This window comes from Alexandromys fortis, unplaced genomic scaffold (assembly GCF_014885135.2).
Source record: "Alexandromys fortis isolate MF-2015 unplaced genomic scaffold, M_Fortis_MF-2015_v1.1 scaffold_1, whole genome shotgun sequence".
NCBI classification, from domain to species: domain Eukaryota; kingdom Metazoa; phylum Chordata; class Mammalia; order Rodentia; family Cricetidae; genus Alexandromys; species Alexandromys fortis.
In genome coordinates this window covers 7,350,628-7,373,179 of record NW_026067927.1, presented here as the reverse complement: position 1 = coordinate 7,373,179, position 22,552 = coordinate 7,350,628, and the positions used below count along the sequence as shown (strand labels likewise).

Below are 22,552 nucleotides of genomic sequence, written 5' to 3'. Positions count from 1 at the left end.
AGAGATTGTGTATATACAGTAAATAATTGTTCTCCTAAATACATAAAATAAAAATTATTTAAAAATGCTGCCAATGAAACCCAAGAGACCAGGAAATTAAGTTTGTTGAAAGGCACTAAGGCACTAAAAAATGAGGATACATACATATGAGTTGTGACTGAATTAGTACACCAAGATGAGTACCATAATGGTTAAACTAAGATCATTAGAAAGTTATTAAAATACCTTAACTGAACTGATTGAATTTGATAAAGAGAATAAATAAATAAATAAATAAATAAATAAATAAGGACTTGTGTCTTTACCACATTACACCCCATCAATAAGAAGCTTGCAAACTTTCATTTGAATAATGTTAGGAGCTGTGCTATATAAAAATGGTAGAGGTGCAAGTAGAATAAAATATAGGGTCTATAAGACCTTAGATGTTAATTACATAAGCCCAAGGATAGGTTGCCTTATGATTTTTAAGAAGGTAGTTTATTACATTATTGTTATCAGCATCTAAGGACATGGTGGAACTTCCTGCTGGCTCAGGAAACACCACATGAAAACTCTTTTGTGAAAAGAAAGAGAGTAACTAAGGAAATGAGAGGAAAGAATGGAAGAGAAGGGTGAAGCTCTAAACATTTAATGAGCAATTGAGAATTCATTTATAAAAATTCCAAGCCAGAAAGTTCTCTATTTTCATAGAGAATTGTACAACTTTTATCTGTCCCTCTATGAATTATGATCCTTTTAAGAAAAATCATTGAAATAATTGATTTTACCATTTACCCAGTCTTTTATTTTGTTTCCTGCGACCTCTGCAGTTCACTCAGGAATATGTGGTTCATCTTTGGCCAAAAGATGATTATTGCATTTCCGGAGTGATAGTTGAGTTTCTAAAGCATTCCCTTTTGTTGAGGTAATGATTATTAACTATTATTGCCCTGATGAAGATGACAAAAACACACAGTACTATTGTGGAATATTATTTAAAGTTGGCAATGATGTGTTGTAGTTTCTCATGCATCATTTGTTTAACATTGAATGTAACGATGCAATTTTAATTATGCAAAGACGTGTTGCATCTGTTTCATCTTGCCTGCCTAAGGCACCTGATTAGTCTATGAGAGAGCTTAATGGGCAATAGCTGAGCAAAAGAGGTATAAACAAGGTTGGCAGGCATAGAGAATTAAAAGGAGACCAGGAAAAATGAGAGAAGGAGGAGAGACCCAGGGACACACCAGGGGCAAGAAGCCAGGCAGACATCAGTCAGCCAGACTTAGAGAAGCAGCAGTGGTAAGATATACAGAAATAAAAAGATAATAAGACCAGAAGCAAAGGGTAGATAAAGAGAAACTGGTCAATTGAAGTTAAAAGAACTAGGCAGAAACAAACCTAAGCTGAGACAGAGCATTTGTAAAAAAGAATAATAAGTCTCTTTTCCCTAAAGAAAAAGCCTGGTACAAATGGCAGGAGATAAAGGAATGTTCCATTTTCTCGACTTTTCAAGGCTCCTTGTTGTAGGATTGGCAGTAAGGCGAAGTCCACTCACTGGCTAATTTGTCATAAACACACCGAAGGGATAATCTCCAAATTCATAGTGAATACAAACCATGAAAGAATGGTGCAGCTTGTGTTAGACAGAATTATTTTCTTTGTCCACATTATGGTAAAACTACTTGCAAGGTGGTTTTCTTCTTCAGTCCCATAACATTATGACTCCAAGTGAGTTTTAATTCATCAGTAAGGAAAGGAGTTCAAGCATCTTTACTCATCAAATGAACTAGTCTTAAATTCTACTGGATAATACAAACCATAGTTATTCAGGGATTCACCATTTGCATTTAAACTGTGATTAGGTAATGTTCTACAGATTTAACTTATCCTCTGGGTTTGTTGTTTGAATGGTTGTTTTCCGCTGGTGATTGCATGAGGACTCAGTCTTTCTGATTGTTCGAGGCTCAGTTTGCCTGAATCAGGCCCTGAAACAAGAACCTGAATCTAAGTAATCAAACTTGCTCAAGGAACACCAGAGGGGAAGTAAGAAGAGGCATGTAAGAAAGCCAAAGGGGTACATGATCCCAAAACTTAGCACTGTGGATTCATGTGCCTTTATCCCACTGAGAAAAGTCTGAACTGTTAAAACATTTTTTTTAAATTGGCAATGACTCAAAGATATCCCTTCAGAAAAGGGTGGAGTCTAGCATTTCATAAACTAACTCCTGTCAGTCTTTTATGACTGCTTCTGTGAAACAAATCAGTGCTGAAACAGTTCTTTCTGCCTGACATGCAATGGATGAAATGGAATCTGAAGGTAAGGTAAAGCCCCGAGGCAAAGAAATGCAAGAACAGGTAGACAGATGTAGGGCAGGTGAGCACTAATGTGTTAATGGCCAGGGAGAGTAGTCGAGTACCACCAGCTTCCACTAGACCAATGAACATGATTGCAACTAGCATCTCAACCAAGAAATTGGAATAAAAATAGGACAAATGTCACTGATTAGATGTTCTTTACTGTCCCCATAGGAGAATGAAAACACACTGTAATTGTATTTTTGCCTAGGGAGTTTTGAAGGTAGGATTTTAGTCTTTAGAGCAATGAAGAATTCGGTGACAAGAGGAGTATTTCATGTATCTGGACAGCTTGCTGCAGGGCATGGCAGAAGTTTAGTAATTGGATTTTATCAAAAATGGTCTACAAGTTAGTAAATATAAAAGTAAGTTCAAAAGTGACTTTCAGCATGTTACACATTACAGCTCTCTGTGCTGAAATTAGCTTAGTATTTTATGTGGGGCAGCAATGAATATCCCCACAGGCAGGCAATGTGATTACACAGAAAGCAGGAGAGAAAATTCACATAGACTCACTAGTATTCTGACATGATTACTTTAAACAAATACTCGATAAACATAGGGTTGAATAGGTAAGGTCTCTGTCTCTGAAGAGTGTTGAAGAGGGTTCACTACTTCTTTGGAATACTTGTTTCACACTTGTTTAAATGACTACACATTCCACAGAAGAGGTATTCTGCCATGACTACCACCATCTTGGTAGCATCTCTATGAATATCCAGAAGATAGGAAATGTCCAATGAATTGTGCTAAATTAATCAGTGAGTGAAAAGTATTGGTGTGCTACCCAGTGTGTCTCTTCTTTTTAAAGGTTTGTATCACTTCTCAGTCCCAGAGGATGTGGTTCTTGGCACTGCAATAGGGAGGGTTAAAGCTAATGACCAGGATATTGGTGAAAATGCGCAATCGTCCTATGACATCATTGATGGAGATGGAACAGCACTATTTGAAATCACTTCTGACACCCAGGCCCAGGATGGTGTTATAAGACTAAGAAAGGTAAGCTAAAGAATATTTACTTAAATTTTTAACTCTCTCCTTGAAATTGGACTTTTGAGATCTCTGAGAGCTGAGTAGACAAGGCAGAGCCCAGAGTGGCTAGGTACTTAGATTTAAGCTGAAGGGTGGGATGAGGAAGTATGCATAGTAGATCTGTCCCATATCACCTGTTTCATAGGAGCACATCACATGTCAGATGTCACTCCGGTAAACCAGTTACCAGAGGGAAACAGCCTCTTACTACTATGTCCACATTTATGATTTAGCGATTTTTTTTTCCTCTAAAGCCAAAAAAAAAAAAAAAAAATCACTTAGTCTTTATGAAGGGGACTGAAGTCAAGTAACCCTTACCCAATTGAGAACAAAATGAATAAACAGTTAGTACTGACTGATCAAACAACTCCAGGATACAATCACCTACAGTTTTAATGGATTCTCAGTGGGAACAACTGTGCTCCAGACACAATAACTTCAACAGATTTTAGGCTTTCCCAGTGTAACTCTCATATTTCTGCTCCCTCATTCCTTCATTTGTCCCTCCCAAATGTGTTGACATTTCCCCAAGTCCTCACTGAAAACTCTGCTTTCATAGAAGCTCTTTGTCATGAACTCTTCCTTTATAAAAAGCATGTAAAAAAGAGCTCATGATGTGTGTGTACAAAGTTTTACTTGTGTAAAGAGAGATCCATTGTGATGGAAGACATGGTACTTTCTTCAATATTCACCTTCACATCTTTGTTGGCCATGATGTTTCAAATGGATTTTCTAATTTATGAATAAAAAATACATGATGGGACACACTCTCAGAACCAACAATTTTTTTGTTTGTTGCCTTTACAAGAATTAAAATTCACAACACTAAACCTGCTATGCAATTCTATTATATTACCTGAAGACAATTTTCTACTTGAAATGTAGTTAAGTGGAGGTATGCTTAGCTATCGTTGCATTCAGTACCTGGCATCTCAAAAATATATGTGAAATGGTAGCGATCTTAATTTTCTTATTGAAGAGCGTCAAGAGTGGGATCATGGGATTTTTTGAATACATTTTTGTTTAAAATTTTTTGCAATCAACTTGAAGATATGGCTATATTTATTTTAATTCTTTAGTGAGCAATCCTATTCTCATGCTGGGATACAACATTGAACCAACAGTTGGAAAATATTTAAAAGCTTGCATCTCTGGTAGAGTGCTGTGTAATTATGTTTAAGACAATTGCTGAACCACTCATAACCATATTTTCCTTGAACAAAATGTCCCTAATTCCATTTTTAATGTTTTTATTAATTGCTATCTTTTGTTCCTGCCAGGTACTTTTATAAACTGAAACATTGATTGTTCACTGTGATTCTGTCCACTAATATTTATGAACTTGGAGGCATACACCTTATACTTCTTGACATGAAAAACATAAGCGGATTTTAGAAAAGAGGGTATGAGGGGGTCACATATCTATAGGCTCATGCCATTGCTTTTTAATTGACAAAATCCTCAGGACACCAGAGTGTGTTTTGTGTTCGTTAAGCTGGGCTGAAAATTATAGACAAAAAGAAGAAGAAGAAGAAGAAGAAGAAGAAGAAGAAGAAGAAGAAGAAGAAGAAGAAGAAGAAGAAGAAGAAGAAGAATAGAGTCAAGTTGTTCTTGGATAACTGCTTGGTTGCTTGGTTTTGGTTTTTACTGATGCAAAAAAAAATGGAATAAGGTACAGGAAGCCTATATTCTCATTTAGGCAGACGGTTCCCTGCACTCCTTCTATGAAAGAATCTAGCATCTATATGGAGAATCCTTAGAGAGATCTTTGAGACTAAAGATTATAAATGCATGAGGTGACAAGGAAAGATGTTGATCAAAGGGTCCAAAACTACAAAACTAGACACTATTAAAATATTTTATGCAATGTGGAACACATTTCTAGAAGAATAGATTCTTTATATCTACCCAAACTGATAAAGCATTGTGGTGATGGATATGTCAATTGACTTGATGAAGTCCTCATTTTGTGTATTAGCATTCTATTGTACCTTAAAATACACAAAATTACTATTTGTCAATTAGCAATACTATTAACACATTACAGAGATCATTTTGAGCAGATTATATAAAGTACGTGGAATAGCAAGCCTATTAAAGTGTAGGTGATTTTCAGAGTTTGAATTTTCTCATACCATCCCAAATCGTCTCTTCCAAACTACACACACACACACACACACACACACACACACACAAACACACACACACACACACACACACACACTGTTCTTTCAGAATAAACAGGGAAGTGTGTTTTCACTGTTTAGCCAAAAACATTGGGAAGGGAGAGCTAAGTACCATTACATCTGCATTCAAATATAAAAATCATCTTGAATGTTTGAAATAAGAATATATATTTAATCTTTCGCAAGTTCTCTGTAAGACTTCACTGATGTTAGTTTTTGTTCCAACTTCCTATTTTCTAAAAAATCTGCATTGCAGATTTAAAGTTCTGCTTCTTCTGAGAAATTGCAATGCATACATAGACTATCTTCTTGAATCTTGACAGACTTACATTCTTAAAATGTGGAGTATTGTGAGTTGCCAGGAATTTGCCTGGATGGGTTCTGGTACAGATTGGTTCTAATGTATGTGAGGGAATGGAACCTCTTATATCACTCGGTTCACACTCATCATTGACAAAGTCTATTGAACAGTTAGGGAATGCTGTTAGAGCAATGATGTAATTTTATTTTTTAAGTGATTAGTGTGGAGCAAAGTCGGACCTAGTTGCATCAATTTATTTGCCTTCACACTTCATTTTTCTAAACATAAACCAAAATAGGTCTCTTTATGAAAGCAAAACTCTGTGCATATTTGCCTGATCCATAGCACAGCACTTCTGACAGAGACATACGAATGTCCTAAAAAGTTACAAACCCCATTTCAGTCACACAAACAGTTGAGTAGAAATGTTTTGGAAATGATTATGAAATGCTTTTTGTTAGGATTAGTGCTAAATCATGTTTCGTAAGGTCTCCTTGGACTAAACAATGATCATTTCTAGCCTTTCTATTTCACACGCTGTTGCAGAAATGATAAAATATTGTTCACAGATAGAGATTGTATTCAGTGTTGCCTTATCGGCCACCAGCAGAAACCTGGTTAACCAGATGATTAGCATGCTGGTCGTGTCATCAATAGTAAAATTTTATTATGACTCGGAAGCGAAAATTTGATGTTACAATTCATGACTGTGAATATTCTGTGAATTCTAAGTGAAATGAGGGAAACAAAACAGGACAATAGATTAGACTTGCTGTGCTTGTATAATAAACAAGTATCAATAAATGCCTGCAAAATTTACACGTTGAATCTAGGGGAATGGATCCCATTAAGAGTCACAAACCAGCTTAAATGAGAATAACTTCCATCCATCCCCATTATACTCATTTGTTCTTGCTGCTATGGTTTAGAGAGAAGCATTCATCTTTGTCATTTTTTTTTAACAGCCTCTGGACTTTGAGACCAAAAAATCCTATACACTGAAGGTGGAGGCAGCCAATATCCACATCGACCCACGGTTCAGTGGCAGGGGACCCTTTAAGGATACAGCAACAGTCAAAATTGTTGTGGAGGATGCTGATGAGCCCCCAGTCTTCTCTTCACCAACTTACCTCCTTGAAGTTCATGAAAATGCTGCTTTGAACTCAGTGATTGGCCAAGTGACAGCACGTGACCCCGATATCACTTCAAGTCCAATAAGGTATTTCTCATTTAAGTGCAGTACTTGCTGCACCATAGGGCGAGAGGAGCCTTTGAGGCTTCTGTGATGAAGGGCTTTCTGTCACTTTATCCTCTCTGTGTGTGTGGGTGGTGTGTACATTCATATATTTGTCTACTAAGAGCTACAAAAAATGCCTAGAAACAGGAATATCAAAATAAATCAAGTTATTCCAGCTCATGGGAAAGCTATATGGAGATGCAAAGTTGCAGGCATTTTATAGCACTTTGGGATGGATCTTTTTCATTTTATGCTTTATTATTTTTTAGTATTGCATGAGCATTGCCAGTTGTATTTTGTCTCTTCTGACAGATATAGTGAATTATATATTAGAATTCAGAGGAATGAGACCACCATGTCACCGCATTTAGAAGTGCCTATCTTGTTTCTGAATGTGGGTTTGAAATCACCTTCTTCTCAGTTCGTGAGCATTCTGAAAAGTCAGCATTTCTGGACTGGTTTCTTTTACAGAAAGACAAATATTTCTGTGTCATTTAAAAATACCCCATGTTTATAAATTTCTAGCTTAGGAATTTTTCCTAGGGTGAAGAATAATCGCCTCGTCAAATTATTTTATTTTTGCTTTAAAATGAGGCCCAGTTCTGTTATTTTATATTTGATTTGTAGACACCTTTTATTTTTTAGAAGTCAACAAATTATAGTAAAGATGCTCACCTTGAAATCGCTCTTAATTAACATCTGTTACCTTTGTGCTAGTCTCCAAGGTTGAACTGTTGTCTAATAATGTGTTTGAGAGTGGATTTCAAATATTGTTATATGTGTGAGTTGGTTTGCATGTGTGTGAGTGTCTGTTTGGGGGGGCGCACAAGCACGAGCTTCAGAGAGAGAGAGAGAGAAAGAGAGAGAGAGAGAGAGAGAGAGAGAGAGAGAGAGAGAGATTGTTTGAGAGTGAATGAGTATGTTCGTGTGTTAGTTTGTATGTGAGTGTGTATGTAAAAGGTATAAATGTAGGTTTGACAATCCCAAACATTTTCAATTTCTAAGCTAAAATATCTAGGACTGGTATCTTTGCAATGTCTTTTTTCATGAATCTCTAGAAAAGTAAATTTTCTGGAGCTTTTATTTATTTAAAATTTAAAATTTATAATGATATTTTATTTTTGATACTAGTTTAATAGTTCGTTTTCCAGGTATTTTTGTCATCATATGTTTATATATTAGATCTTTGTGTCCCTCAGTTACATTTGAAAAAAAAATTCTAATAAGTTTACCTTTTTGAAAACACAAAGCATTTATGATGCTTTTGGTTTTCTAGTTATATAGATGCATACATTTAATAATAAGAAGTGTAGGAGAAGAGGGAATGATGTGGCAGGCTGTGAATGATGAAGAGTTGAAACAAGAGCACGGAGGGTAGAAATGATGGAAATAGAGAACTTGCACATAAAATTTTAGAAAAAAAACAATTTTAATAATTACTTTTATGTTATTTTTCATTAATATATATATATTTATGAACTTAAAAATGTGTTGCTTCCATTACTTAAGGGTGATAAAGCTAAAGTATGGAGGTGAAATTCTTCAGGACATTTATTGTCTCCAATAACAGAAGATTAGACCAAAATGGGAATTATTTTCACATTCAGCAAGCTCTTATTAATATACAATTTATTTTTAAATTTGGAGCAGTCAAAGACATCCCTATGAGGACAGTAAAAGAAAAGTTTCTGGAGAAGAGGAAACTATTTAGAAGATAGCCCTGTTGACTGAGATTTCTGAACCGCCCAGTCCTGCAGTCGTTCAGTCCCAAACCAACACACAGAAGTCTACATTAATTATAAACTTGCTGGCCTATTAGCTCAGGCTTCTTATTTCCTAATTCTTACATCTTAAATTGGCCCATTAGTCTTGTCTGTGTTAGCCATGTGGCTTGGTACCTTTATCAGTGAGGTGTTCTCACCTTGCTTTCTCTACATCTGGATGATGACTGCATACTGAGCTTTCCTCTTCCCAGAATTCTTCTGTTCTCATTGCCCTGTCTCTATTTCCTGCCTGGTTGCCCCACCTATACCTCTCGCCTGACTACTGACCAATCAGCATTTTATTATGATACAATGGAGAAATCTTACATAGTACAAGACCATTGTCCCACAGCATGGCCCTCCATGTGAGGATTTGAATAGTGATCGGCAGGTCATTCTCATCTTAGAAACACAAATGACAAGCTATAGACATGCAGAATTATATCTGTGAGGAGGGCAAGTGTGGAATGTATGGGTGGGAAGAATCCTGAAAAAAAAATTACATAGACATCAATTTCCTGGCTACAAAATGAAGTTGTACAGTGACTTTATGATGGGGATCTATCTAGATAAAATTATTTTCATGGTTATTCCAGGTTCTTTGTCTGAAAACCTCCTTACTTTTCTTCCAACCCCAATCATGAGACAGAAAGGGAGTAAACCAGATGGGTGTAACTGAAGTCCCATTCATTGTGAGAATAATCTCAAACCTTCATTTGTTGACATTTCTACTGTTATAAGCAACCAACACATGAGTATTCAAGAATGTAATAAATCATGGTTTCCCAAGAAATAAGAGACACACATTATCATCAGACATACACATACACACCCCACACACACACATAAATTGTGTGTGTTCCAAATGCAGTGTCCATCACATAAGTTACAATGCTATTATTATGGAGTGACACGTTTTTAATTAATGATGAGGGTTGAGGAGCTGGGTGCTTCAAAACGAATCACAAAGCTAGGCATAAACCAGGGTCACTACACCTCACATTGATTTTACACATTTTATAATCTCTCCCATTATACTCGTGGTAAACCAGCTTTATTGAAGTAAATGCAGTTCCCAGGGAGTCAAGCTGTGATTCTCACTATAACCAATTATGGCCATATCTATTATTGTCACAGCTTAGAAGGTGTGTGTGGAGGAAGCTAGGGACTCCTGAACAGCAACATCTAGCTTCAAAACCGGTCATTTTCCAGTTCAGCTAAAGGGAAGATAGACAGATCCAGTGTGCTTTGCTAACACAGATATATCAGTGGTTCTGATGTATGCGAGGCAAGTGCGAGTTTCTACACGATACTGATCCCATCCAAGGAGACAGACATTATCTCAAAGTATGTGTGGGAGACTTTGATATGTCAGCGAGACTGTGGGTTCCACAAAGTCTTGACAGGTAGATTGGCCCCAGGAGGTGACACTTAAAGTCTGAACCACTGTGATTCCCCCATCCAGTATCATCTCTGCATTTCTGCCACCCTCTTCTACCTGATGGCTTATAGAAAGTAACTTCCCTATGTCTATTCACAAATGGCTAATTTGGATAGAAAGTTAAATTTCCCAACTAACCAGGTCAGAGAAAAGGTCATTATAAAACAAACAGATGGGTTTAGAACAAGTTTTACTTTGAAAATATATGCATAGTATGTGACGTCTCAGGGAATCTCTGGGCTACAGATAGCTATGCATCATTTAGAAGTATTGTATTTCATATACTGACAAGAGTGTATCCATCTTTCAGGATAATATTTGCTTTCCCATCCCGCAAAATAGAGTCAGCTATTGTGGCATCTGCTGTGTTAAAGCGTGGAGTCATTTGCTTGCTCATAGACTTCCTGTGCGATTCCATTTTGAACACAGCTCCTAGCTGAGATATCCTGCATTTTGAAATACTTATAGCTACATTTAGAAGTGTGTTCCTATCTGTATGTCTCAATATTCCAGTCCAGAGAAAAATGAACCCTCATATCCATGAAAACCCATGATCACCCTGTCTCTCTCCCAGGAACGTTAATTAAGGGTTTTCCTCTGTCTTCTCTACTACGTGTTGCTCAGTAATGTAGAATATTTCTGACAATTTATTTAAGGACGATATTTTTCAGCTCAGACTAAATCAAAATCATATTATTACTGTTGGACTGTTGGTTTGCAGCATAGCTGTCATCCCTCCAGTACCCTGAGACTTGGTTTCCTCATAAGACGCTCCATTCCTCCTAGGGCATTGAGCACATGATATCACTTCATTAGACATAATATTCATCAGCATTACTAGCTAATAAGGGGTACGCCATCACACATTATAATTTTTAGCAATTAATTTATTTATTTTGAGTGGATCTGTGTTTTGCCTGCATGCGTCTTTTTGCACCATGTATGTGAGTGGTATGCACTAAGTTTGTAGAGGACTTTGGATCCTTTAGTTTTGGAGTTACAGATGGTTGTGAGCAACCATGTAGGAACCAGAAATTACAATAAGGTCCTCTGTAAGAGCAAGAAGTGCTCTAAACCACTGAGACAAGCCTTCAGGCCTCTCAGTTTAAAAACTAAATGAAAGTTAAATACTTAGTAATTAGTTTAGAAGAGAATTATATTAAAAGTGGCTACATCTATGTAAAATGACACGGTACTTATATAAATAATGTAGATAATGTCATTTCTTCTAATTTTCTCATGCTGGTGATTACAATATTTTACTAATGTGATCAATATGTCTTAAGCCCTATGCTAATAAGCTAGTTAAAATTGATAACATTTTGAGATGATATGTCTAATCAGTGTCATCATTTAATACAGAAAGGTGAAGAGGACAAAACAGTGAACCCTTGACGTATCGCACAAACAGATGGATGAATTTCATTGTCAACTTTTCTGCCTTTAGATTCACCATGGGAACATATCACTAAGTATGTCTATGAGGGTGTTTTCCAGAAAGGTTTAACTGAGATGGGAAAAAAAAAAAACTCTCCTGTATACTCTACTTTAGATGAGCAGTGTCCTCCTAGGGGCCAGGATCCTGCACTTGATCAAGTAAGGACTAAACTGAGCACCCGCATCTATCACTCTCTGCCTCTCAACTGTAGGTGAGGGTGACCGCAACAGCTACTTCCTTTCCTTCCCTGGCTGATGAGCTGTGCCTGAAATTATAAACCACAGGATAATCCCTCTTTACTAAGCTGCTTCTTGTCAAGTATTTTGTCACAGCAATGAGAGAAACAACTCACACCATCAACTTTGCAACCCTGTAGCAAAATACCTTCAATCAATTTAGTAACAGGAAGGTTTGGTGGCTCACAGTTTCAGACTTTCAGATTATGTGGCAGTGGGGCTTTGAACCTGCGACAATTCCATGTACCAAAGTTGAGATCATGTTGCTGCAGAGGCTTCTCACAATATAATAAATAGGAAGTAGAGAGAAACACACACACAAAGAGAGAGAGAGGGAGGGAAGAAGGAAAGGAAGGAGGGAGGGAGGGAGGGAGGCGGAGGGAGAGAGAGAGAGAGAGAGATATTTGAAGAGATAACAGCCTCAGTATCCTCTAGAAAAGCACACCCAAGCAAACTAACTTCCTTATACAAGGGCTACCACCAGGTTTCATTACTACTTCTTGGTAGTACCTGCCTTAGCCCAAGTGAGAAGTGTCCACTGGAGACTTTCTAGACTAAGTTCTTGCAGGGGGCTATTTTGGGCCCCTACAGTCTGGTCCTGACCTGTATGACACAATTCTTTTCTTTATCCTTGATCACTGTAACTGCAAGTTGAACTCCTCATTCTCTAAGTTGTTTCACCAACACCAGTATGACTGCAAGGGAAGCAGAAAAATAGCTCATCTCTGGTGTTGAGCTGTGTGGGATGGCTCCACTCATCTGCCTTGCTGCTTTATACAGTGTATTACTACTGGCTGTAAGCTACATGGTGATCAGGGAGATAGATGGGGAAAGCCATGAGTTTATTTGATGAATCTAACATTATTCCAAAGCACTGAGAAATGGTAAGGTTTTAGTTTTGGGTAAAGGAAGCTGAAACTCTGCAAGGATGAGGGGAATATGCTTACACTAGAGTATAGCAAATTGTTATGAAAACAGGACCTAAACCTCAGTTTCCCTTCACTAACCTCTGAGTTTATCAGTGGGTTACTGGATTTCGGATTCTTGATTCTGAGAATGATAACAACTGATGCTTGGTCAAAATGCCATGTTTTGTGGCAAAGTCACAAAACCAGTGTGAAATAGAGGGAATTCTTTGCAGGTAAGCTGATACCAAACATACAGTGTGTTTTAAAATTAAGTGGACACTTGGGTACAAGGCTCATGTGGCCCATTTCCCTACAATAAATTTATTTCGAATCTATTCTGGGAGTCACTGTGGTTTTGAAGTGAAAGGTGGCTCTTTTTAAACTGGTAGCGTTCTGTTTTTTTTTTTTTTCATAATATTCACTTTGAATATGATTGCATGAACTGCTGAAATTAAAAGTCAGACCAATGGCCACTTAGTAAGAGAATAGGTGATTGACACTGGATCACAGTGGCCGCATAGTCTGTTGTCCTGATCCCTCTCCTGGGCATAAGGACCCACTCGACACAAGAGCAGTGTGTTGCTGTTTTCCTCTTGATGTGATGGCATTTTTCTGCCTCCTTTTGGTTGCCAGGCAGGCTGGTAATGAGCTCTTGTCATAAAAACACTTTTCGCCACCAGCGTCACCAGTGATGCTTAAAGAGAAGCATTTCTGACTACACAGATCATCGAATTAATTTGGAATCATACTCTACGTTGGCTGGTTTCCCTCCTCAGTCTTGCAATAACACACCTTTGTGTGTCTGTGAATGTGTGTGTGTAGGAGAGAAAGAGAGAGAGAGAGAGAGAGAGAGAGAGAGAGAGAGAGAGAGAGAGAGAGAGAGACATAAGAGAGAGACATAAGAGAGAGACATAAGAGAGAGAGAGAGACTCCTGACATTGTATAGGGTTCAGCCCAGTGCTGTAACCTATGAGCATAGACCCGTGTGACTAAATCCATGCTTGTTTCATCAATCAGCAGCTCCTCTTTTCCACTCTCCCATGGCTGCCATCACGTCTCTAAATGACTTTAATATATTAGATACTTTATATAAGCAAACAACGCAGTCTTTCCCTTTTGTTTCTATTTCGTTTCATTCAGCTCATTTCATTTACTGTAAAGTCTTCAAGGGCTACTTATATCTTAATATATTTTGATATCTTCATTGTTTTTCAGGCTGAATAATATTTTATTTATATATTTTATAATGTTGTATATGTATAAATCTATTGTATGTATATACAGATACTATATATGTTGTATTTTACTGATCTAACATTATTAAATAGACATAGTACATACGATTCCTCTCCTGAAAGCTGTGAATGATGTCTCAGTGAACTTGAGAATACTTATATGGATTTAAGATGTGTATGTCACTTCTTTCTGGTAAATACCCAGAGCTGAGACCATGAGATCAGATTGCAGTTTGATTTTTAATGTTTTGAGGAAATTCCATGCGGTTTTGCACAGATGCTGCATGGTTTTAATTCCTACCTGGAATTGACGAGGGTATTGTTACAAGAACCTAATATGTTTAAATAACTGAAACTTGATTTATTTGATGTCTATACACACTTCTCCATACAGAAGTTTTATTGTTTCCTAACTTAAAATACAGACTCTCTCAGTTCCATTTAAAAGCCTTTCTAGCCGGGCGATGGTGAGCACTCGGGAGGCAGAGACAGGCGGATCTCTGTGAGTTCGAGACCAGCCTGGTCTACAGAGCTAGTTCCAGGACAGGCTCCAAAGCCACAGAGAAACCCTGTCTCGAAAAACAAAACAAACAAAAAGAAAACAACAACAACAACAAAAAAAAGCCTTTCTAATCTAACTAAACTGGTTCTAACTAGTTCGGCATACGGTGTTATATATGCACATTCATTCATTCCTTCATTCCTTCATTTATGTTTACAAATACATCTAGTCACTCATCCGCATTTCAGGTTGACCTCCTTGTTATACAAATTGACTCCGTTTCCAGAAAGTTTTTTCCTTAGAATGATATATCCCATGGCTTTGTACATGTTCTACAAAAACAAGTATGATTGAATAACTTCAGGAAAACCAATCCCTTCATAGTTAGCTTAGCAATCCTTGAATACATAATATGTTTCTAGGATGAACAAAGTCAGACTACAGAGCCTTAGGGTCAAGTGTAAAGAATGTTTTCCTTAAGAAATCTGAGTAGAAGCAACTATAGCTGTTTAATGAAGTTAATGTAAAACTATGTCATCTTATAGAGAAACTTGTGCTAATTTGGAGTGCGGACTCTATTTATTGTTTTTTTTTCCCTGTTCTCTCTTCCTCTCTCTTTTTCAAAAAATACCTTTCTACTTAGAGAAATAATAAATAAACAGAGTTCTGGGACTAGCAGAATGCAGACAATATTATTTATTAAAGCAGCCAGAAAAAAACCAGTGGAGCAATTAGAGGCAAAAAGCCGAAAACTTGTAGATGGAATTTTTGATTCTCAAAGTGCATGCAAAAAAAATGCTAAAATGGTTTCTTTAGGCGTAATAACAAAAGCGAGAATGAAATTAAGCAGTGAGAAAGAAACAGTTGGAGTTCAGTGAAATAAAATAACTGATTCATAACTAAGGGGTTTATTTCATTATGTATGGCTCTAAATAGCATCTTCGCTTGCAGTCAGCTCAAAATTATATCCTCCTGTAAATTTTCCAGAGAGAGACAGCAGACCAGTGTTGAACAAAGCCTTTTTTTTAATACTATAAAAGTGCATTTGCTCCTGCTAAATTTGAAAATCACACCACATTACCTTTCTCCAAGGACAGCCATTCCCTAGGGTATTCTATGTAGCACAGAGACTGTGGGCAGATCAGTTTGAACTCGACTTTCTTTGCTCTAGGATCCCCCATTAAGTTCCTTTGACAAGGAGTTGAAGGATTTTTGGAAAATGAGAGGAACGCAGCACAGGCCACCTGTGAGCTCTGTAGAGCATCCAGAACACGCAAAGTTCCCTGCTGAAGCGAGGACACTTGAGTTCATATGCTCCTCTGGGCTCTAGATCATGACCCACCAGTGATTAAAAAGTAGAAAAAGACAAGATCTCCTTAGTAAATTGGGAGCATGGGGACTTTAGGCGAGGCTTGAAAGAGGGGAGAGGGGAGAGGCAGGGAGAGGAGCAGAAAAAATGTAGAGCTCAATAAAGATCTATAAAAAAATGTATCAATGCTCAGTCACAACAAACTATGTGTCTTCTTTTTTCTTGATGACTTCATCTCTGATTTTATAGTTAATAAACCGATAAAAGGGAGAAGAATTAATGATGTTAATGAAATTGTTGGCTATGTTGTCAGCCTGTGAACAAGCATAAAGTCACTCTTATTTTATCTACTTGCTACAGCTACAGAGTGTAACAGAGACAGTAGGGCGGCTGAGGCTGAAAACATCTACTCTAAAAAAGTTCGCTGTCGGCCAGGCGGTGGTGGCACACGCCTTTAATCCCAGCACTCGGGAGACAGAGGCAGGAGGATCTCTGGGAGTTCGAGGCCAGCCTGGTCTACAAGAGCTAGTTCCAGGACAGGCTAAAAAGTTCGCTGTCTTCCCTACTAAGAATACAGGGAGTTGTCTTCACACAGATCCAATTCAATAACTAAATGCAATGGCCCTTCCTTCGGGATTCCATTTTGCCTCAGAGGCACTTTTCAGATAAGACTCCTAAAATATTTCTGCAAAACTTTTGTTATCAGTTAAACTAGTCTTGATTGAACACAGCTTCCTATAATAGGAATTGCCATTTCCTTGTTGACTTGAATTGCCAACATCCATGGGTCCCACATACAGAAATAAGAAAACACCATTAGTGCCATCACTCAGAAGACATAGGAAGACAGATTCTGTGAGTTCATGGTCAGCGTGGTCTACGTAGATATTTCCAGGACTGTCAGATCTACACAGAGAGATCCTGCTATCTCAATAAAACAAAACAAAGGGGAAAAATCATTCAGGTGTTGGTCATTGCTTTCATCTCCCACCTAGAGACAGATTTCTCCTATTTACTGCTAGGATCACCTGACTAAATGGCACACGTGATTTCAGTGACTCTCCCTCCATCAATCTTCAACGCAAAGCAGGGACACGACTCACCTTTACATGACTTCTGGGTATTCAGTATCAAGTTTTCATGTTTGTATGGCTATTCTTATATACATTGGGGTCTTTACCTAGGGCTAAAGTTGTCCTCCTTCTTGGATTGGTAAAGAAAAACATAATTTCCACCCAGACTATGAAAGGAGAATGCTGGCAAATTCTATTGAAGTACTGCTTGGAGAGGAGGCTTCGTTTTCTCCATGAATTGATACTGAAACTTTGATCTCCTCCCTGCTTCATTCTTTCTCTTGATCAAAGTGATGATAAGAGTTTTGTGGAACTGAGGCTGGTGACTAATTTTACCAGGTTCTTCTTTCACTATTTCTATGTTTTGAGACTTTCACTAATCTTGGTAGCATAATGATATCTAAAATCATGAACAAAATTTCACTTTGTAGAAATTGAGTAAACTTTAGCATACATTCATTAATAATATATTGTGCATCCTGCAAGAGATATACTTTCTTAGTCTTTATTCATATGTATTTAGAGTTAAGCAGTGGTGATGTCATGTATATTTTGTTAATATGTTATTATATTAATTCTGAGAATTAAATATGTCCTTATTTCTAGTAACTAATCTATTACAGGTTAGAATGTTCTGGAGATGAGCAGTAGAGTATAAGACATGCTAGGCATCAGAGTTTATGCTTTTGTTTTTGCTTTTTCAAGACAGGGTTTCTTTATAGTTTTGGAGCCTGACCTGGAACCAACTCTTGTAGACCAGGCTGGCCTTGAACTCAGAGATCCATCTGTCTCTGTTTCCTTACTGCTAGGATTAAACGTGTGCTACCTCTACCTGGCGGGGACAGAGTTTGAGAAAGAAAAAATATGCAGAAGCCAAAAATGGAGGAGAAAAATATTCAAATAAAAAATCACTTTCTTTAGCCTAGAAGGTCTCTTTCAGATACTACTGTTAAGCACAGGAGGTCTTCCTCTTGTAGAATTGCAAGGGTCTCTATAACTGTTTTCCTGATAATAGCTTTACCTGGGACAGCTTTTGCTGACACTCAAAAAGACTATAGATCATGTACTACTAGAAGTGGATTTCTAACCTCATCCCTCATAGTATCTGCACGAGCATTATTTCTTTAAGGCGAAATTGTGGACTATATCTCATTCTTAATGATTAAGCACATTGGAGACTAGTTTATTTGATGACGTTTTGACTGAATGGAATATCAAACCACTGACATCACAGGGCACTTAGTTATCACTCCACTAATAAGGGAGTTTCCTAGTGTACTAGAGTCTTTTCCATAAATTCACAATTCTAACTGCCTGTTCTAGTCCTTAGAATACTACCACACTTGTGAGCTTGTGTTTTCTTCCTGTAAGTACATCCGTAATTGTTGGATAATCTCAGAAACTAACACCAAAATAACAAATCAAATGGCCTGAATTCTATCACTGCGGTATGGGGGCAGGGTGAGAGTGACTGGTGACTCTCATTAACTATTGATTTGCATGAGTTAATAAAATATTTTAAGACAAAAATTTAGTGTGTAAAACTAGGATAACAGTCATTAGAGATAGAAATAAAAAAGGAAAGTATTGATAGAGTCTAAAAACAGCTGTTTTACATCTTCTCTTTGGTAAAGTACAGGTACTCATCAGGAAAAAAAAAAAAAACACCTTAGTAATAATGTTTACATTTTGAAAGAAACAAAGATTCTTGAAGAATCTGAGTAGCAGTTTTTACATTATTTTACTCATAAGAGTAAAGAATAAGAATAAGCTACTTATCTACATCACAGCAAGGGTATACTGAAGTCTATTTGTATATCGAGATATTTATGGGCATTATTTCAACAAAGAATTTTGAATTAAATTTCTACATTCCAATTTTGAAACTGCACTGCACAAGCAATCTTACTGTTGGTGAAGGACAATCCGATTTGACTTATGGTGTAGAAGAAAAACACAGAATCATCTCAGGAGAGCTCACACGTTGAAAGTGGAAAATTTCTGTTTTCCTGTTCTATAGAAAGTCTATTAGATCCACTCTATTAAGAACAGCTGATTGCAACCAGAGGGGGAGCTTTGCCCTTGTTTCTCTGCCTTTTAACAAGTCCCTCGGTATAAATCAGATTTGTGATGACCTACAGATGTTTGCAGCTTTATAGTTGTTGTGTAGCACTTTCATGCCAGACACAATATCCCTTATGGTAGATAATCTCCTTAAAACATAATTTCTAAAAGCAGGTGAAACATTCATCTTCCAGAAAAATTTGTTAAACTCCTGAAATGTGCAACTCAGAAATTTTTGGAAGTCCCTGAAAATAACAAGACACACTATGCTACCTCACACTCTTTCCTCCTCATGGCTATGTATGTAGGAAGTGCTGCTGGAAAGCAACCCTCAGGCCTGCTCAGCTAAACAGAAGAGGCAAAGCAGTTAAGATGGCCAGTAAGATAAGGGGCGACTTGTTGAATTTTCTTCAAGTTGTACCTACCTGTTCAGTCTTCATGAGCTCTCACCTGTGCTTGGTGACATTTGGGTGGTGTAGCTGTCTTTTAGCCATCTCTGCTCCTGTAAATAGCCCTTTATCCATATTTCTATAGGTAAATCAATAGTAATTCATTAGCTTATTAAATTGGACCTTGGTGGTTGCTTAAATTTGGTCTGTTATCCTCAGTTGCCTGACATAGTGCATAGACATTTGTATAGGACTCCCCAGGAAGACTCTCACACAATGGTAGTAATGACAATAACGTTTATGATGTACAGGCAAATGGTCAAAAAAATCATGGAAGATATATTCAAAGATAGAAAGGGGAGCAAAAGGCAAAAGGAAGGATCTGATTTTAGCCAGGGCAGGTGTGGATTGATGATGGTTAGAAGGGTGTAATCACGGGGGCTGTTTGGCAACATTCAAGTGAACATCAACTGGAATTAAGATGTATTATGTTGGACTTTGTATAAAAATTATATAAAGGCAACAGACATTCAATTAGGAGATATGAGTTTATGGTATTAAACTATTTTATGATACAGAAAGAATTACATATGGCAGGATACTGAGAAGCTATACTTGTGTTGTTTCTTTTGCACATTAGTCAATTAAACATGTGGTTTTGATATCCTTGTATTACTAATTTGCAACAGCTAGCATACACATTTTACTAACTAGCAAATTCCAGCACCGACTACAATAACTTGTGCAGTTCCTAATTGGGTCTGATATTCAGCTAAAATTCCAAAACATAAGTACATTTAGAAAATTTTCACCCAAACTGCCTTGATACAATTATGCACTGTCTATCTGTGATTCCTGCTTTGCATAACTCTTTCTGAGTAACTTTCCTGCATTGTGTACATGTTTGATCAAAATTAAAAATAAAGAAGCTGATCAAAATCATTCTTCCTGCTAGTTACTTAGCATTTGTAGTGTGTTTATTGCTTATTATAATACCATGCTCAGTATATTACAGATATAATTTTATTGTCTTTGTTATTGTGGAAATATATAGTACCTTTATTTACAACTATAAGCTTTAAGGTAATGAAAGTAGTTTAATTTTATTTGATGACTCTCCCATTTTATATGAATAAGTAAAAGATAAATTAATATATAAGGCTTATCAAAAATAATAAAAGATAGAAAGGACACAATAATTAGTTCCATGTTTTATAAAGTATTAATTTGGGGTGTGATTTATATTGACTGCTAGGTGTTGATATACTACTTCTAACATTTTTGTCTATGTAGCATTTGTCTAATTTGAATGCTATTTGTGGATAGAGAATATAAAATTAGTATGATAAACAGTGCTAAAAGTTAATCATTTAAGAAGAAGAAATCTGCCTTTCAATATAGGATATCTTGATATCTTTGTGTTGGTGTGGTCCTATTGACACTCACTGAATTGGTGGAAATTCCTTTGTCTGCAAGGTGAACCGTGAAGATTATAAATAGTCTTTCAAATTACTTTCCATTTCTTAAAGTTCAACTCTCCTCAGTTTCATTTGTAATATCCTGCTTGATTCTTTACTTGGTACACTTCTTTACTGATTACTAACTTTGGGTCAAATTGTATAATGCATAAATGATTCTCTCTGTCCTGCCAGTCATCACCCACATAATCACATGGAAACTTCTTATTAATTATGAAAGCACAGCCTATAGTTTAGGCTTGTTCGCAGATAGCTTTTATAACTTGAATTAACACCCTGATATCAATCTATATTCTATCATGTGGCGCTAACTGTCCTCCATCCTGCACCACCTGTTTCCTCTCTTGGCTTTTCCTGCTTGCCTAGATTTCTTTTCTGTTTCTGGAAATCACTCCTTTACCTCTTGCCTAGCTATTTGCGATTCTGCTTTTTTATTACACCAATCACAGTAAAACAGATTGTGTACAAATACTCACGGTGTACAAATATCCCACAACAAAATTGTCATTGTCCTGCTTAAACTCTGCAGACACACAGAACATATGCCTATACTGGATTTTTTTCTCTTTTCTATTTTTGATAGGAATAGTTTTTGTAGAACTATATTCTTTTTGGCTCTTTTCTTGTCTCACTCTTAGCTCCAAGAAAGCCATATACTTACATTGCCTTGTCGTATATAGGCTGTTACACAAGACAAATTCATAACTGCCTAATATCATGTCTTTTGTACAGTAAGAAAATGCTAGGTCATTAATAAAGCTAGTTGTTCTCATACTTAATTTGTAACATTAATTTTTTATCACTATGATAAATCTACTTCAAGGGATAGATCATCAAAACATAGTAGTTTTGAAAGATGGGTTTTGTTTCTCTTAGATTCTTTTTACTCTTTTGGGGCCTGTCCTCCAGCTCCCAAATAAAACAAACAGAGGCTTATTTTTACTTATAAATTCCTGGTTTTAACTTGGTTTACTTATAGCTAGCTTTTCTTAGCTTAAATTATCGCATCTACTGTCTGCCTCTAGGCTTTTTATCCTTCTTTATTCTATAACGTGCTGTAGGAAGTATTACAGCTTGTATTTGCCTGCCTACTGGGGTGTGGCCTCTTATATTATTTACGGGGAAGCCAAATGTGCGTGCTCTGCTTCTTTTTCTCTCTGATTCCCTTTGCTTTGTTCCTGCCGGCTGCTCTTTTGGATCGTGTGATTCAACCGGTCAAGCAGAGAATTCTGATTTGCCTGTTTATCCCTTAATAATGACCATCTATTTCTCGATTCTGAGCTAGTGTGAGATTTCTTTTAAGCATCCGACCACCAAAACAATAACTTTTCCTCCTTAATCAGTGGGTGGTTGTATAGATGGGTGGCTGGCATCTTGTGGCATCCTCTTCTATTGCTCCTCTTCTCCTTCCCTCATCATCTCAGATTTCTCCTTCTACTTATTCTCTCTTCTATTTATTCTAGCCCTGCCTATCCTTTCCTGTCAAGCTATTGGCCATTCAGCTCTTCATTAGATCACCCAGGTGTTTTAGACAGGCAAAGTGACACAGCTTCACAGAGTAAAACTAATGTAACACAAAAGAATGCACTACATAGTTACATCATTAAAGAACTATTCCAC

General features: G+C 37.0%; 1 protein-coding gene across 3 annotated transcripts in view; it reads left to right on the top strand.

The window, feature by feature from the left end:
• Nucleotides 1-22,552, top strand: part of Cdh8 (cadherin 8) — a 334,360-nt gene that overhangs the window by 196,794 nt on the left and 115,014 nt on the right. For all 3 annotated transcript variants that reach the window (XM_050144038.1, XM_050144039.1, XM_050144037.1), the window contains exons 5-6: nucleotides 3,152-3,339; nucleotides 6,825-7,078. In XM_050144038.1, coding sequence (XP_049999995.1) covers nucleotides 3,152-3,339; nucleotides 6,825-7,078 — 442 coding nt within the window. The remainder of the gene's footprint in view (nucleotides 1-3,151; nucleotides 3,340-6,824; nucleotides 7,079-22,552) is intronic.